Genomic DNA, 18722 nt, shown 5'->3' on the forward strand with positions numbered 1-18722 from the left:
AATTTTGTGAACTTTGTTGATCAAGAGAACGGGAAGAATGGTGTGAGCCAAGTCCGCGAACTCAGTCCACAAACTGCCGAAGTTCTCAAACCCGAGAATTTCTGCTGGAGTTGACAAACTAGTGCGTGAAGCTAAGTCCGCGAACTCAGTCCGCGAACCGGCGAAGTTCTCATCCCGAGAATTTCTGCTGGAGTTCGTAAACTATGCCCGGTAACTTAAGTCCGAGAATCAAGTCTGCGAACTTAAGAAGGTTATATATCTGAAGATGATTTCTGAACTTAAACCTAAAAAGACTAAGGAATGCAGTTTGCAAACCGTGGCTATAAAAGTTCATGAACCGATTCGAGTGAATCAAATCATCTTTGCTTCAATTGTGTTTGCGTAGTTACATAAGAATTCTTTACAATTGAACAACTCTCTAACTAGTTCATTTGAGTCATGTGAACTAGTTATGGTGAAGAAGAACATGGTTGATATGAAATGCTCATATGGCTAACCTTTTGGTTAACTATTATTGAACCAACAAGTGCATACGTTTGGGTACGGTTAACAAACCTAGAAGCGTGCATTTCAATTGTGTGTAACAAGCTAAGTTTTTGATCTAACGGTTGAGAAATATTAGCTTGAATCTAAATCAGGTTTTCATCTAGCGGTGGATATTGATTGCTTTGTTACCAAGGTAACTTAATGGAAAACCCTGATTTGAAAGACTATTTAAGGGGACATCTAGCATCAATGAAAAACTAATCCCCACACCTTACGTGTGATACTAGTTTGCGTGCTAGAGTCGGTTCTCCTTTAACCTTTGGTTTTCTTCTTCTAAAACCAGGTTAACGACTTAAAGACTTCATTGGGATTGTGAAGCCAGACCGATATTACTTTATCGTAGTTGTATGATCTGATCTTGCATCTTCTATCGTCCGAGTACAATCATATTGATTGGCTTGAGATTGATATCTCTCTGATAGGCAAGATATAAAAAGTAATCAGAAACATCTTCGTCTCATCGTTTGTGATTCCGCAACATCTTGTTTCGCTACCATACGATTAAGATTGTTGTGAGGTGATTGATAATTCTAGGTTGTTCTTCGGGAATATAAGACCGGATTATCAATTGGTTCATGTTCACCTTGATTACTATCAAAAGACAGAACAAAACCTTTTAGGGTTTATCTGTAGGAGACAGATTAATCTTCGATAGACTTGTCTGCGTGAGACAGATTTGTTTGTCATCAAGTCTTCGAATTTGGGTCGTAGAAACTCTTAGTCGTGGGTAAGATCAGCTAAAGGGAATCAAGTGCGCAGTATCCTGCTGGGATCAAAGGCGTAGGGAGTACAACTGTACCTTGGATCAGTGGGAGACTGATTGGGGTTCAACTACAGTCCAGTCCGAAGTTAGCTTGGAGTAGGCTAGTGTCTTTCGCAGCTTAATACAGTGTGTGTTCAATCTGGACTAGGTCCCGGGGTTTTTCTGCATTTGTGGTTTCCTTGTTAACAAAATTTCTGGTGTCTGTGTTATTTCAGTTTCCACATTATATTGTTTTATCTTTATAATTGAAATAATACAGGTTGTGCGTTAGATCATGAATTAGAGCAATCCAACCTTTGGTTGTTGATTGTCATTGATTGATACTCGGATATTGGTCTTTGGTACCATCCGAGTTATTCCTTGTATTTGATTAGAACTCGCGGTTTCTGCTTGAGTAAATAAAATCAAGAGATAGAGAGAAATAAACTCATTGATATACTTTTAATTGATTGAGTCTTGTTGATTCTCTTAAAAGTATATTCGAGTTTGTCCATACAGATTGGTAAGTGAAATATTGGGTGGTGTTGTTAAACTCCCGCTTTTTCACAGGTTCCACAACATACATTACCTCCTCAACACCTTTATCGTTTTTACTTCCTTCAAATACCAACACAACAACCTCAATTACAACCTTCTTTTTACAATCAGTTTGGTTTTCAGAATAGATTTACAATTCCTTTTCAAAACATCAACAATTTTGTTTCAGACAAGTTGGATGGCTCAAATTATCTTGTTTGGAAAGATCAGATCTCTTCCATTCTTATCTGTACGAATATTTATGGCTTTGTTGATGGAACTGTTCTACCTGAATCTTCTATGGTGATGATCAACAATACTCAAATTCCAAATCCAAACTATCTTGAGTAGTTACAGATTGATAAATTTGATGGATCTTGCATTAACGCTGCAGTTGCTAGATCGTTTTCTTCTGAATTACTTGGTGAACACACAACAAGAGAAAAATGGCTGCATTTGGCGAAACTTTTCAGTGATCAATTTCTTGCTCGTAAATCGTTGTTGAGATCTCAACTTCACTCAATCAAGAAAGGCTCTTGAACAATTTATGATTTTCTTCATCAAATAAAGACAATTTCAGATTCTTTAGCAGAGATTGGTGAACCAGTGCAAGACTCCAATTTGGTAATGTATACTCTTAATGGTCTTGGTCGAGAGTTTATTCACTTTGTTGTTAGTGTTCAAAACATAAAACCTCCATTATCTTTCTCCGAACTCCAGTCTCGTCTCCTCAGTCATGAACAATTCTTGAAAGAACAAGATTCTGATTCCTTGTCTATATTAATCTCAAATCCAACAAACTCTGCTTTCTTTGTTAAGAAACAAAATTCTTCTTATAACTCTAATTTTCGAAAACCTACACCTTCATTTCCATCATATTTATCACCTTCGTCATCCACTTCTCAAACACCTACATCTACTTTTCCACCTGGTTTTCGTAAAATTGAATTTAATCCTACACATAAGCAGATTATAGACTATGGAGAAATTCCTTGTCAGATATGTCATAAACAAGGTCATCAGGAAAATCGATGTAGATTTCACTATTCTCCTTCAAGAAATAGTATTTCTCCTCCACAAAAAACATTCCTTGGTCTTGATCTCAATGCTGGAAGTAGTTCTTCTTATTCTTGGTCTTCTAATGAGTTTGATTTTAATGTACAATTCCCTTCTGATACTGCTTATGAAAGTGGAGGTTATTGGAGTCACAGTAATTCTAGTCCAATTTGGATCCCTGACTCAGGAGCTTCTAGCCACATGACAAATGATGCTTCCATTTTACAGAACACCAATCCTCATTCTGGCACTGAACAAGTTATGGTTGGAGATGGTAAGTTACTTCCCATTTCATTAGTAGGTTCTTCTACTTTATCTACTCCATCTAAGCAGTTTAATCTACAGAAAGTATTTTATGTTCCTCATTTACAACACAATTTAATGTCTGTGGCTCAATTTATTAAAGAAAATAATTGTGTCTTCTTGTTCAATCCTTGGGGATAAGAAATCAAATCATTGAGGAACAACCTTATCCTTGTTAGAGGGAGAATGCAGCATGGACTATATCCCGTAATATCTGGTCACTCTGCTTCACATACTATTACTCAACAACATGATGCTGCTTCACATCATAGTACTGCTTTTACCACTTTAGTATCTTCTTTAACTATGTGGCATTCAATACTAGGCCATCCTTCTCAGAATATTCTTCATAAGCTTGATACTACTACTTACATCAAGCTATCTACCAAATGTCCTTCTATTTATGGCTCTTGTCAGTTAGCTACGAATAAATGTTTACCTTTTCATGCTACTGGTAATCTTTCTAGTTTACCATTTGTGTTAGTCCACTGTGATATTTGGGGTCTGCTCCTGTACAATCTCATTTGGGATACAAGTATTATATTCTTTTTGTTGATGATTGTACAAAATTTTCATGGATTTATCCAATGAAGAATATATCAGACAGTGTTCATTGCTTCAAGTTGTTCAAGTCTCTTGTTGAGAATCTGTTTACTGTCAAGATAAAATATTTTCAGTGTGATGGTGCTCTTGAGCTTGTTAAGGACCATTTAGAGATTTTCTGGATTCTAGTGGTATTGCTTAAGAATTTCCTGTCCTTGTCTTCATCAACAAAATGGCTCAGCAGAGAGGAAACATAGACGTATCACAGAGATGGGAAATACTTTATATTTTCATGCTTCTCTACCAAAGAAGTTTTGGTTTGATTCCTTCTTAGCAGCTGTTTTTCTTATCAATAGACTTCCAAGTAAGCTTCTTGACTACAAATATCCTTATGAAGTGTTATATAAGTCAAAGCCAGATTATTCTCTTGTTAGAGTGTATGGGTGTTTATGCTATCCAAACTTGGTGGCTTATAGGAAAGATAAGCTTAGTCCAAAATCAGCTACTTGTGTGTTTTTGGGATATAGTATTCATCATAAGGGCTACAGATGTATGGACTTAAGCACTCACAGGATATATGTAACTACTCATGTAGTCATTGATGAGAATAAGTTTTCATTTGTTGTTTCCTGCCCTTCTTCAGAGATTTCTGCTCAAGCTTCATCTACAGTTGCTCCTGCTATTGAGTCAACTACCATTGTTGATCCTTCACCAGAACAGTCATCTAGCAATGTTGAATCAACTAGCATTGTTGATCCTACAACAACTGGGTCAACTGTCATTATTGATCCTCTCCCAGTTAAGTCAACTAGCATTCTTGATCCTTCAGCAGATGGGTCAACTGTCATTGTTGATCCTCTCACAGTTGAGTCAACTAGTATTGTTGCTCCTGCTCCAGCTCCTTCTGGCATGCATACAAGATCTAAGTCAGGTATTCATGCACCCAAACCTTTGTCTAAATATTTTGTAGCTAATAGTACCCTGAAGCATCTTGTTCCTCTTGCTCTTACTACTTTACTTAAGTCACCTCCTGAACCAAAGACTTTTAAGGAAGCCATCAAGTTACCTATTTGGGTAAATGCTATGAAAAATGAATACACTGCATTACATGAAAATGATACCTTTGTTCATGTTCCATATCATCCTTCAATGAATGTTCTTGGATGCAAATGGGTTTAGAAAACAAAACTCAATGCTAATGGTACTATTGAAAGACATAAGGCTAGACTAGTTGCTAAGGGGTATCATCAGGTAGATGGTATTGATTTTGAGGAGACTTTTAGTCCTGTTGTCAAAGCTACTACTATTAGATGTGTTTTGAGCTTAGCTCTCTCAACAACTAGATTATGAGACAATTTTATGTGAGCAATGCTTTTCTCCATGGGTACTTAAAGGAGAATGTTTACATGGAGAAACCACCTGGATTTGTTGATCCAGAACACCCAACACATGTGTGCCAGCTCAAGAAATCATTATATGGACTTAAACAAGCTCACAGAGCTTGGTATGAGCGTTTTAGTGGACATCTGCTTAAGTATGGCTCCATTAATTATTTTTGTGATACTTCTATGTTCATTTATCACAAGCATTCAAACAGAATGATTCTCTTGGTGTATGTGGATGATATTATTCCTGTAGGCACTTCTGAATCCTTACTTGCCTCTTTTATTACTTCTTTGAAGTCTGAGTTTTCCATAAAGGATCTTGGACCCTTACATTACTTCTTGGGGATTGAAGATACTTTGGATTCTTCTGCTAGTAAGATGCTTCTTACACAGAATAAATATTTTATTGATCTACTAAGGAAACATGATATGTTAGGTTGTAAACCTTGCAAAACTCCAGTGGAATCTGGTCCAAGGGTTTCTTCTTATGATGGTGACCCTCTCAAAGATGCTGCCTCTTATAGAATCTTAGTAGGTGGACTTCAATATTCGACACTTACTAGATCAGATATTAGTTTTGCAGTAAACTATGTGAGCAAGTTCATGCATAACCCTACAGATGTCCATCTCCAACTTGCTAAACGTATTCTCAGATACATGAAAGGTTATTTGGGTCAAGGTCTTACTTTGGGCAGTGGAAATTGCTCAGAAATTACTGCCTATTGTGATAGTGACTGGGATGGTTGTCCTAACACAAGGAAATCCACCTCAGGATATTGTGTTTTTGTGGGAGGTAATTTAGTTTCCTGGTTTTCCAAGAAACAACATACCATTTCTCGATCCTCTACAGAGGCTGAATACATAGTACTTGCAAATGCAGCAACTGAAATTCTCTGGATTTCTTATCTATTTGAGGAATTATCAGTCTACTTATCTCTTCCATGTCGTCTCTTCTGTGATAATCTTGGTGCAGGTAGCTTAACTGTTAGAGCACTTCTCGGTCGAACTCGCATGCATTGCTATCTCAAGCATGTTTGTCAATGTTAGTGATCAAAACTATAAGTCTTGATTTCTATCCTATTTACAGATGTCTCGGACTAGGACATAGATAGTGTAGTTGAGCTTAGATTTCACAGAGTTCATCATTTGAAGACGAATAACTACTAAGGGGAGCTTGTGGAGCTTCTTCGACAAAAGGTATGTGGAGAATTGAACTCATCTATCACTTGGAAAGTCTATTTCTACTATCTCTTATATTGAGACATAAGTCGTGTTAAGATATAGTTTTCTCTATACACATTTGAGATTTCGAGATGAGTATATCTTGCTTACATATTTCTCGAAATATGTGGTGGAAAGCTTTCGCTTCCACCAAGTTCATCTTATATCATGAGAAAATTTCCGAGTAACATCTTACATGGTTTGTGTGATATAATCATTTGGTCTAAGACTTGGAATGTTTCGATAATGATTATTTCAATATCTTGAAAATTGCTTTGATGCTAATAATGTGTGAAAACGGCTATTGTCATTATAGAAGAATGTTTTAATGATTGAAATAAAGAGTTGAGAATGTAACCATGTTTGGATATAAGCATATATAGTGTGTTCGCACATTAGTGTATAAATCCATAAACCGGGAGCCAAGTGTATGCATATGTGTGTATACGAAATTGGTGAAGGAGACAGGTTAAGTATACGTACCTGTACGCATACTGGCGGAATTTTTCGAACCGAAAATTTCTGTTGAGTTTGGAAACTAAACAAACTCAAACCCGGTTGCTTAAATACGCATACCCGTACACATACTTAAGCTGGTTACTTTGTCAAATCGGTCAATTCATGAACTTAAACATTTAAATCATAAGCAATGCAATCTTTGCAAACCGTGGCTATAATGTTCATGATTGATTCAAGTGAATCAAACCAATTTGGTTTCAATTGTGTTTTCTATAGCAATTGAACAACTCTTTAACTAATTTCATTTGAGTCATTTGAACTAGTTATGGTTGAGATGAATAAGGTTGATATGAGAGTAATCATATGGCTATCATCGGTTAACTATTTGTGAACCAACATGGTGTACACGTTTAGGTACGGTTACATAAACCTAAATGAGGGTACATTTCATTTGTGTGTAACAAGCTAAGTTCGATCTAACGGTTTAAAGATATTAGCTTGGTTGAATCAGGTTTTTCATCTTACGGTGAATATTGAATGATTTGTTACCAAGGTAACTTGGATTGCAAACCCTGATTTGAAAACTATATAAAGGAAAACTCTAGCAACTGGGAAACCTAATCCCCATACCTCCTGTGTGTTACTAGTTGCATAACTAGAGTCGATTCTCCTTTAACCTTAGGTTTCTTCTCGATACCTTGTAGGTTAACGACTTGACGACTTCATTGGGATTGTGAAGCCAAACCCAACTATTATCTTTGTAGTTGCGTGATCTGATCTTGTTGTTTCTATCGTGTTGAGTACAACTGAAATAATTGGCTCGAGATTTTATATCTCCGATAGGAAAGATAGAAAAGAAATCACAAACACCTTCGTCTCATCGTTTGTGATTCCACAATAACTTGTTTCGCTAGTCGATTAAGTTTATTATGAGGTGATTGATAATTATAGATTGTTCTTCGGGAATATAAGTCCGGGTTATCAAATTGGTTCTTGTTCACCTTGATTTATCAAAAGACACAAAAAAACTCTTGGGTATTTCTGTAGGAGACAGATTTATTCAATCCTATAGACTTTTCTTTGTGAGACAGATTTTTCTATCAAGTCTTCGACTTTGGGTCGTAGCAACTCTTGGTTGTGCGTGAGATCAACTAAGGGAATCAAGTGTGTAATATCCTGCTGAAATCAGAGACGTAAGGAGCGCAACTGTACCTTGAATCAGTGTGATATTTATTAGGATTCAACTACAGTCCAGTCCTAAGTTAATTGGTAGTAGGCTAGTGTTTGTAGCGGCTTAATACAGCGTGGTGTTCAATCTGGACTAGGTCTCAGGGTTTTTCTGCATTTACGGTTTCCTCGTTAACAAAATTCTGGTGTCTGTGTTATTTCTTTTCCGCATTATATTTTGTTATATAATTGAAATATCATAGGTTGTGCGTTAAGATCAATAATTTGAATATCCAACCTTGGGTTGTTGATTTACAGTGACTGACACTTGAACATTGGTCTTTGGTACCGTTCAAGTTACCCCTCTTATTCAATTGGGCTCGTAGATTTATATTTGCTGATTGCGGATTGAATTAAGAGTTAGAGATATTAAAATCTTTGATATACTTTACTCTAGATTGAGTCTGACTGTTTAGTTGATTCTCTAGAAAGTATATTAGAGTAAGTCCTCTCAGATTGCCAAACAAATTGTTGGGTGTGGTTGTTAGACCCCCCGCATTTTCAATTGGTATCAGAGCAGGAAAACACATTAAAGACCTCATAAGTGTTTGTAGCAATCTGTGTTATGAGTACCTAAGAAGTATCTCTCAGATAACGCATATTGATATGCCTTCCAAAGATTCAGATTACACCAAAAATCTTGGGTTTTCCTCAAAGGATAACTCCTTGTAGATTCTTCCGAATCCCGAGGGAAAAACAAGATTTGTGGGATCGTGTCAGAATCTGAAATGGAACTCACCAGAAAATTAAAAAAATCTGCTGAAATCATTGATTGTCAAGCGGCCAAAATCAAGTCTCTTGAAGAAAGGAATGATCGGCTTATTGATGAATTTGAGAAATCTCTTGACAGGGAACATGAACTCTATAGCTACATTGAATCTCTCTCTAACAGTATCGAAAAACTGGCTCAAGAAACTACTCTACAGCACATGAAGATTAGTATGCTTGAAAATACTGTCAGAGAAAACACAGCTAGAGAAGAACGCCCAGTCAAGACTCATTCATCAGAAATTAACAGTTTTCGTATTGAAAAAGAGAAACTTGTTGCATCTCTTCAATATGCCCGAGAACAGTGTAATACCTTAAAAAGGGAAAACTCTGTTTTGATGAAATATCATCTCATCCACCTTCTTCTGTTTCTCACAAGGGTTTATCTAGTACAAATAGTTCTTCTAAAGAATTACCTGCTGCGAATTACTTGCAAAATCTGCATATGAAAGAAGAAGTTATGGATCAAGGAAAGCATGTATCTAATCCACGATGATGTTCCTCCTGCGGGAAAAAGAATCACTATGCTCTTCATTGCTTTGCCAGAAAGAAACATATTTTTATTCTCCGTAATTTGCTTCTTTATACTATCAATGGAGTAAATCGTCTGACGACATCTACAGTGAATCTCTTGCCGACAGAAAACCAGAATTCTTATAAAAATTATCTCTCTTCAGGAAATCATCACAGGTTGCATGTTCCTCATTACGGTATAAACTCTTGTGCCACTAATGAAGACTTTCCCTGTGTTTATAAGAACAAGTCTGGTCAAACAACTTGTACAACCCTTCTACCATGTTTGGCAGTGAGATCACTTTCACTCCTTTACCTAACTTTAGGTAACCTCATCCTTGAATCTATCTTGAAAGGAACAAGGATGATGACTATGGGAGTCTCAAGATTTGTTGTACGTCATTGTGTGTCGTCTTCTTTTGTCAATCAATCAAAGTTATGAAAGTCTTTTTTATGACTCGGGCTCTAATTCTAAGGATTATTGAACAATATTTGACAAACATTGTGTTTTTCCTCTTACTAGATTTAGTTTATATCCATCCTTCTCTTGTAAACGGTCCGTGAACGTCCGTGTCCTACTCCTGTGAGTTCATAGGGTTTCCTTAATGAGAAGTGTCTTCTCTTAATACATATATATCTTATACTGTATTAATCCTTCCCTAACAAAAATTATATGGAGAACTCTGCAAAATCTCAAGAGATTGTGCATCTTGATATGGAGGAAGACACTCAAGGACGTGAGTCAATTCAAGAGCTGGTTCTAAAGAAGAAGCTTGCAAGAAAGGACCACAACTCCTGGATTGATGATTCTGTCAAGGATTTAACTCGTTTTCAAAACGATTCAAAGGTCGAGTTTGCAAATATCCAACTGCAAATAAACCAAACTCTTGGATGGTCAGGCCAAAATCCTTGCGAATCAAAATATTCTGATAAGGAATCAGAAAAAGCTCATCATGGACTGTGTCAAAGCTAGACAACTTGCTCGGGTTGTTGAACGAAAAGTTTGTGTTCTTACTTACGAACATGGAGTTTCTACGGTCAGAAGAGTGAAGGAAATCAGTGACACCTTCTATGATGGATTCACTGAAAGGTATGAGGTTCTCAAGGAACTTTGATTGTCTAGTAAATCTTATTTTTTATGTTTTTAGAAGAATAACTAGGGTTTGGAATACCCATTATTGTGAGTACACATAGCTATGTCCAACAATTTTTATCTTCAATGTTTTTAGATTTATTTATTTAAATTCTAAATTTTTGGAAGATGATTTTTGCAATTTTAATCTTTATGATTCTATATATTGCAAACTGTTATGGGATATGTTGTTTACGTCCGTGAACCTGTGACTGTTCCATACTTGTTCAAAAGTTATCTCTATTATGCCGATATGAATGTATTGATAGAATATAGAATGAACTTTTGACATTACAAAAGTTAAATACTTTTATGTCATTGTTTTGATGGAAGAAAGGATAAAACTTTTGTTTACAAGGATGAAGTCTATTATATGTCATTGTGCAAATAGTGATGGAAAATAGAATGAATCCTTGTTTATTCCGCAGTATTGGTCGATCTCCGATCCACATTTTTGTGCATATAACGTGTTGCTCCGTAAGGTTCCTTATGTTTGAGCATGACCAACTAAATTGATCATTCTCTTGTGGTTAGTTTAGTCGTCGCTCCGTAAGTTCTCTTATGTCGAGCATGACCAATTGAATTGATCACGTAGTGGTTAATTTGGTTGTGTATTCCAATTAAATTAATTGTGGGTTTTCTTGTAATTAATTTGGTTGTATTTTTTTCAATTGCATTAATCACGGGTTCTCTTGTGGTTAATTCAAGTGAATATTTTGGATACAAATTCATGTTTTCATGTGATTTGAGTTATCCAAAAGAAATCCTTCTTTTCTTATAAAACCAAGGTCGACTTTGTTATTCTTTTGGGAATGACATTTTATGGGGGAGAGTTCATTTTAAACTAGTGCTTAATTGCCAAATCTTTGTGGGGAGTGCGGTTGTGGAATACTAGGGGTTATCTTGTATCTTTATAAACTCTTTGATGAATGCATTTAGCTTCGGCTTTATGATGACATCTAAATAAGTTGATATGGTATTCTCTTTTGGTCATGAAGTATCTCTGTGAAAATTTCATGAGGATCCCACTAGTTTTCGTACTTTTGACAATTTATATTGAAAAAAAGGGGGAGAATTAATGTGTAGTGTGATACTACAAATACATATGGTTTACGGATCATTATGTAAGGAGGAGTTATTTTCATGTTGAGATGGAGTATTGACTAAGGGGGAGTGATACATATCACCATAGTATTGTTGCCAAAGTTTGAACTTTGATGCTGTGTAATAATATTATAACACTGTATAACAATGATTGAGAGCATTTTGTTTTCTCATTGTTATCGCTACGGATCTTCAACAACTGTGATGATGAACTTACAACCTTTAGGATCATGGGGTACTTGGAAGTGACGAAGATTTCGAGTCGCATTGAAGATGCCAAGGAGATCAAGCATTTGGATGAGAAGCTACAATTTCTATCTATTTTGTAATTTATATGTATTGATAGTTTTGTCACTAAAATTGACAAAGGGGGAGATTGTTAGAGCACTGCTCGGTCGAACTCGCATGCGTTGCTATCTCAAGCATGGTTGTCAATGTTAGTGATCATAACCATAAGTCTTGATTTCTAGCCTATTTATAGATGTCTCGGACTAGGACATAGATAGTGTAGTTGAGCTTAGATTTCACAGAGTTCATCATTTGAAGACGAAGAACCAATAAGGGGAGCTTGTGGAACTTCTTCGACAAAAGGTATGTGGAGACTTGAACTAATCTATCACTTGGAAAGTCAATTTCTACTATCTCCTATATTGAGACATAAGTAGTGTTAAGATATAGTTTTCTCTATACACATTTGAGATTTCGAGATGAGTATATCTTTCTTACATATTTCTCGAAATATGTGTTGGTAAGATTTCGCTTCGACCAAGTTCATCTTATATCATGAGAAAATTGCCGAGTAACATCTTACATGGTTTGTGTGATACAATCATTTGGTGTAAGACTTGGAATGTTTCGATAATCATTATATCAATATCTTGAAAATTGCTTTGATGCTAACGGTGTGTGTGAAAACGGCTATTGTCATTATAGAAGAATGTTTCAATGATTGAAATAAAGAGTTGAGAATGTAACCATGTTTGGATATAAGCATATATAGTGTGTTCGCACATTAGTGTATACATCCATAAACCGGGAGCCAAATGTATGCATATGTGTGTATACGAAATTGGTGAAGGAGACAGGTTAAGTATGCGTACCCGTACGCATACTGGCGGGAGTTTTCGAACCGAAAATTTCTGCTGAGTTTGGAAACTAAACAAACTCAAACCCGGTTGCTTAAATACGCATACCCGTACGCATACTTAAGATGGTTACTTTGTCAAATCGGTCAATTCATGAACTTAAACATTTAAATCATAAGGAATGCAATCTTTGCAAACCGTGGCTATAATGTTCATGATTGATTCAAGTGAATCAAAATGATTTGGTTTCAATTTTGTTTTCTATAGCAATTGAAAAACTGTTTAACTAGTTTCATTTGAGTCATTTGAACTAGTTATGGTTGAGATGAATAAGGTTGATATGAGAGTAATCATATGGCTAACCTCGGTTAACTATTTGTGAACCAACATGGTGTACACGTTTAGGTACGATTACATAAACCTAAATGAGGGTACATTTCATTTGTGTGTAACAAGCTAAGTTCGATTTAACGGTTGGAAGATATTAGCTTGGTTGAATCAGGTTTTTCATCTAACAGTGAATATTCAATACTTTGTTACCAAGGTAACTTGGGTTGCAAACCCTGATTTGAAAATTATATAAAGGAGAACTCTAGCAACTGGGAAACCTGATCCCCACACCTCCTGTGTGTTACTAGTTGCATAACTAGAGTCGATTCTCCTTTAACCTTAGGTTTCTTCTTGAGACCCTGTAGGTTAACGACTTGAAGACTTTATTGGGATTGTGAAGCCAAACCCAACTATTATCTTTGTAGTTTCGTGATATGATCTTGTTGTTTCTATCGTGTTGAGTACAATTAAAATAATTGGCTCGATATTTTATATCTTCGATAGGAAAGATAGAAAAGTAATCACAAACACCTTCGTCTCATCACAATAACTTGGTTCGCTAGTCGAATAAGTTTATTGTGAGGTGATTGATAATTCTAGGTTTTTCTTCGGGAATATAAGTCCGGGTTATCAATTGGTTCTTGTTCACCTTGATTTATCAAAAGACGGAACAAAAACTCTTGGGTATTTCTGTGGGAGATAGATTTATTCAATCCTATAGACTTTTCTGTGTGAGACAGATTTGTCTATCAAGTCTTTGACTTTGGGTCGTAGCAACTCGTGGTTGTGGGTGAGATCAACTAAGGGATTCAAGTGCGTAGTATCTTGTTGGGATCAAAGGCGTAAGGAGCGCAACTGTACCTTGAATCAGTGTGAGATTGATTAGGGTTCAACTAGAGTCCAGCCCGAAGTTAATTGGTAGTAGGCTAGTGTCTGTAGCGTCTTAATATAGTGTGGTGTTCAATCTGGACTAGGTTCCGGGGTTTTTATGCATTTGCGGTTTCCTCGTTAACAAAATTCTGGTGTCTGTGTTATTTCTTTTCCGCATTTTATTTTGTTATATAATTGAAATATCACAGGTTATGCGTTAAGATCAATCAATTAGAATATCCAACCTTGGGTTGTTGATTTACATTGATTGACACTTGAACATTGGTCTTTGGTACCGTTCAAGTTACTCCTCTTATTCAATCGGTCTCGCAGATTTCTATTTGCTGATTGCGGATTGAATTAAGAGTTAGAGATATTAAACTCTTTGATATACTTTACTCTAGGTTGAGTCTGACTATCTAGTTGATTATCTAGAAAGTATATTGGAGTAATTCCTCTCAGATTGCCAAACGAATTGTTTGGTGTGGTTGTTAGACCCCGCATTTTCATTGACTGCAAATCCTATTTTTCATGCTCACACTAAACATATTGAAGTAGACTATCATATGATTCGTGATTTGGTTACGTCTGGTTTTCTTAAAGTTTCATATATTCACACTCTTAGCCAGATAACAGATCTCTTCACCAGGGGCTTATCCAAGTCATAATTTTCTTTCCTGGAGAACAAACTGTTGCATGTTGTACGTGCATCAGTTTGAGGGGGGATGTTAGATCATGTGACATGTCCGTACACTGTAAGGATTCAATCTATGCAACTTATCCTGACCACAAGATTCGGTTAGTTGATGACAGTTGTTTATCACCTGTCATAACTACTCTGTAGTGACGGTTAAGCTTATGTTTTGTAACTTTCTCTGTTATGTCACGAGTCTATATAAGTCCTTGGTCAGTGTCTTGTCTTGTAACTTAAACTTTCAATGAATCACATTTCTCATAATCGATCCATTTCTAGAGCGGTCTTTGATGATTTCAGATTCGGTTGATTTTGAATCGGTTAAGTTAGGTTTTCTTTTTATGTAGAGTTCTGGGAAATCGTCAGTGTTGGAGAGTATTTTAGGAAAGGATTTCTTTCCTCGTGGATCTGGTAAGCGATTTTTTGGGAAAATTGATGTTTGTTTTAGATTTTTTTTCTGAGATTTTGGAGGGGAATGTGGTGGTGATTATAGGGATTGTGACTAGGAGACAACTTGTGTGACAGTTACATAAGATCGATGAAGGAAGAGAGTACGCAGAGATTATGCATCTTCCTAGAAAGAGATTCACTGATTTTGGTAAAAAGAAAAAAAATCAGGAAATTGATTAGTTTGCAGACCTTCTACACCCATCCACCCCCTCCTAGAAAACAAAACACACTTTGAACCAAAACCCTAATCAACCACCATCAGCGGTTCAAATAAAACAAAACCCCTTCAATTCTCGGCATCTATCTGCTCTCTCCATACACAATCATCTATACTCTCTCCATCCACAACCACTACCACCATCAAAATCAGGAACAAATAGAGAAACATATAGGAATTAGAGTTCAAGGGGTTTTTTTTATAGAAAAAACTTAAACCAAAAAGCCTAATACAAGTACAGGTGGTTTAGAGGACTATTGTCACTAGTCCTACCAACATTGTTCTTACAGGCGAGAGCAATATCAAAAGTTTCTAGATTCTGGAGTCTATGAATAACTTTCGGACTAATGAAAATGAAATTTACTGGCATGATTCTGGTAATGTTATCTTCCTCTCCATAGTGCATTGTTTCATGAAAGTCGAGACTAAATCTTCCCTTGACAGCATTGTGGTATAGTAATTTGAAGCGGACCAGGATCTCCATAGATTCAGCTTGTATTTCTACGTTTGTGTGCTGCATTTCTTTGGCCTATCTGAAAGCTAGGTCTGCTCCTCTGTTGCCCCTTCAAAAACCTGAGTGACCTGGATGTCCTCTTGTTCCAATGGGATTACCTGCAAGATCTATCATAGTCAGAGCAGTGAAATAACTTAGGCTATCAGGGTCTTGTAAGGTGCATATCTTGATGATGATGCCAAAATCCCCTCTAGTGTAATGGTTTGAGTTGTATGGAGTAATGTTATTTTCTCCATAGATTACATTCTCATTAGAAGTTAGAGAGAAGGTATACATTATATGAGTTGGGAGTTTATGAATTTTATGATGATTGTATAAGTGTTTCCTGATGCAGTTTGAAGTTTGACTCACATTTGGCTGGATATGTCTGAAAATAAGATCACATTTGGCCTTCCAGATAAACCAACATGTAGTAGCATATAGGCTGCAATTCTCATTTGCATCTCCAGGCAGATACCAAGAATTCATCCAATCAATGAAATTTGTTGCATTATCAAATTTTTTGTGTGAGTTGCCAAGAATTTCCTGCCAAACAGATGTGGCTGCAGGACAATTTAGACACATGTGTGTCATTGTTTCCTCCCCACTGTTGCATATTTGGCATATGGGATCTATGTAGTGCAGAATGCTAGCAGTTTTAGCATTAGTGGGGAGAATTTCATGAGTTTGATAGCTGGAGCAATGTCCATATTCCAGATTGCTCCCCCAATTTCTAGTTGTAGTATTATTTTTGTAGAGATTATATATCTTGGCCTTGTAGAGGATTTTGACAGAGAACTTTCATGAGTCATCTAGATTTCACTGATTGTCTTCTTCCCCAGGGTGAGTAACAAGAGCTAGGATGTCCTGTGCAATGTGAGGGTTGAAATAATTTTGGATCAGGGTGTTATCCCAGTTACCACTTGGTACAAGAATATCTGAGACTGTTTCAATGAAATGTGGGCAGTTTATAGGTTTTGTGAGTCTAGTTGAGATACTTGGGATCCAGATATCATCCCAGATTTTGATCTTTCTCCCATTGCCAATTCTCCAGACACAATGTTGCTGAATGTTACCAATACCTTCTAAGAGACCCTTCCATATCTAGGAATCTCCATATTTTGGTTTGATGTCCATATTGAGCACATTTCTGCCAATTAAATATTTAGCATCCATTAGTTGATACCAGAGAGACTCTTTATCTTGTTGTAGTCTCCAGCCAATTTTGGTGATCATAAAACTATTGAAAAGTTCCATATTCATGAAGCCTAATCCTCCCAGTTTTTTAGGATTGAAAATTGCAGTCTAAGCTTTTGGATAGTAACCTTTGGAATTTTCTAAGCTTTTTCCCCAGAAGAAGTCTCTTTGAAGTTTGTTGAGGTCTTGGCAGGTTTGCTTTGGGATTCTGAAGCAATTCATATGGTATATACTAGATGTTGATGTGACTGACTTGATGAGGAATTCCCTTCCAACAGGGTTCAGTGAGAGATTTTTTCAGCTAGAGAGTTTTATTTTTAACTTGTCACCCCAAGCTTGAAGGAGTTAATTTTGCTTATATGAGTGAAGAAAGGAGAGCCTAAGTACTTGTCATCCAGCTGAAGCACTTGAACACCCATAATGTTGCTTATAGTAGGTATGATCTATGGTTTGGTGTTTTTACTAAAGAAAACTCCAGATTTATTGAAGTTGATCAGCTGTCCAGAGTTTTGCCCAAAGATGTTTAGGATATCCATGATATTCTGAGCTTCAATCTTGTTGGCTTTGCTGAAAACCATGCAATCATCATCAAAGAGAAGATGGTTGGTGGAGGGAGCATTTTTGCATATCTTGATTCCAGTGATAAGTCCCAATTCTTCTACATGAATGAGAATTCTAGAAAGGGATTCCATGCAGAAAAGGAAGAGGTAAGGAGATAAAGGATCACATTGTCTGAGTCCTCTAGATGGTTTGAATGAGTCATCTGGGGAGCCATTGATCAAGACTGCAGAAGAGGTGGTGGAGATGCATTGATGGATTTTATTACACCACTGCTCATTGAAACCCATCTTCTTCATGATGTTGGTGAGAAACTCCCAGTCCACTCTGTCAAAAGCTTTTGCCATGTAAATTTTGATTCCCATGCTTCCATTTTTACTTTTTTTTTACCTCTATTGGACCTCATGGTGTATATTATTTCATGATCAATAGATATGTTGTCAGAGATTTGTCTTCCAGGGATGAAGGCAGATTGGTATGGGGATATAATTTTGTTGAGATAGGGCTTCATTCTTTGAGCTAAAATCTTGGAAATGATTTTGTAGGTTGTGTTACAGAGGCTTATGGGTCTAAAGTGACTTGGTGAAGAGGTACTTTCAGTTTTAGGAATGAGGGAAATGAAGGTGGAGTTCATCTGTTTGAGCATGTGACCAGAATTGAAGAAATGTTGCACCATTTTAACAATGTCATTTCCCAGAATCTCCCAATTGGCTTGAAATAAGTTTTGGGGGAGACCTGGAGCTTTGTTACCTGCCATGCTAAACAGAATTGATTTAACCTCATTATGTTCAGGAGTTCTATTCATCATGTTATTTTCAGTTGTGGTGATGGTTGTGGGTATAAGGTTGATGATTTATGGGTTCATGTTTGTAGTTTCAGCAGTGGCCACTTTTGAGAAATGAGAGGTGAAACATTTTCTTACTTCTTGATAATCTGTTATCCATTCCCCTTTCTCATCTTGAATTGTATCAATCTTGTTTCTCCTGGTTCTACTTTTTGTGGCTCTGTGGAAATAACTGGTGTTTTGATCTCCCAATTTGATAATTTGATCTCTGCTCTTAGTCTTCCAAAACTTTTCTTCAATGTCCTGCCAATTCTTGAGATTTTGTCTTGCATCAGCTAGAGCTTGACCTCTGTCCATTCTGAAGTAGTTGTTATGCAGCCAATGAAGGTGTTGTTTGCATTCCTCTATATTTTTCTTGATGTTGGCATAGACCTCCTTGTTCTACACTCTTATTTGAAGTTTGACATCTTTTAGTCTTCTAGCAATGATATAAGCACTTGACCCAGAG

At 36.5% G+C, this 18722-nt stretch overlaps 1 protein-coding gene across 1 annotated transcript; it reads left to right on the forward strand.

Annotated features, from left to right (window-relative positions):
• Positions 1–5073: 5073 nt before the first annotated feature.
• LOC113315594 (uncharacterized mitochondrial protein AtMg00810-like) lies at positions 5074–18016 on the forward strand. Its single transcript, XM_026563853.1, has 2 exons — positions 5074–6085; positions 17976–18016. The coding sequence occupies exons 1-2, from the start codon at positions 5074–5076 to the stop codon at positions 18014–18016; spliced, it is 1053 nt and encodes a 350-aa protein (XP_026419638.1).
• Positions 18017–18722: the final 706 nt, after the last annotated feature.

Source organism: Papaver somniferum, chromosome 10 (assembly GCF_003573695.1).
Source record: "Papaver somniferum cultivar HN1 chromosome 10, ASM357369v1, whole genome shotgun sequence".
NCBI classification, from domain to species: domain Eukaryota; kingdom Viridiplantae; phylum Streptophyta; class Magnoliopsida; order Ranunculales; family Papaveraceae; genus Papaver; species Papaver somniferum.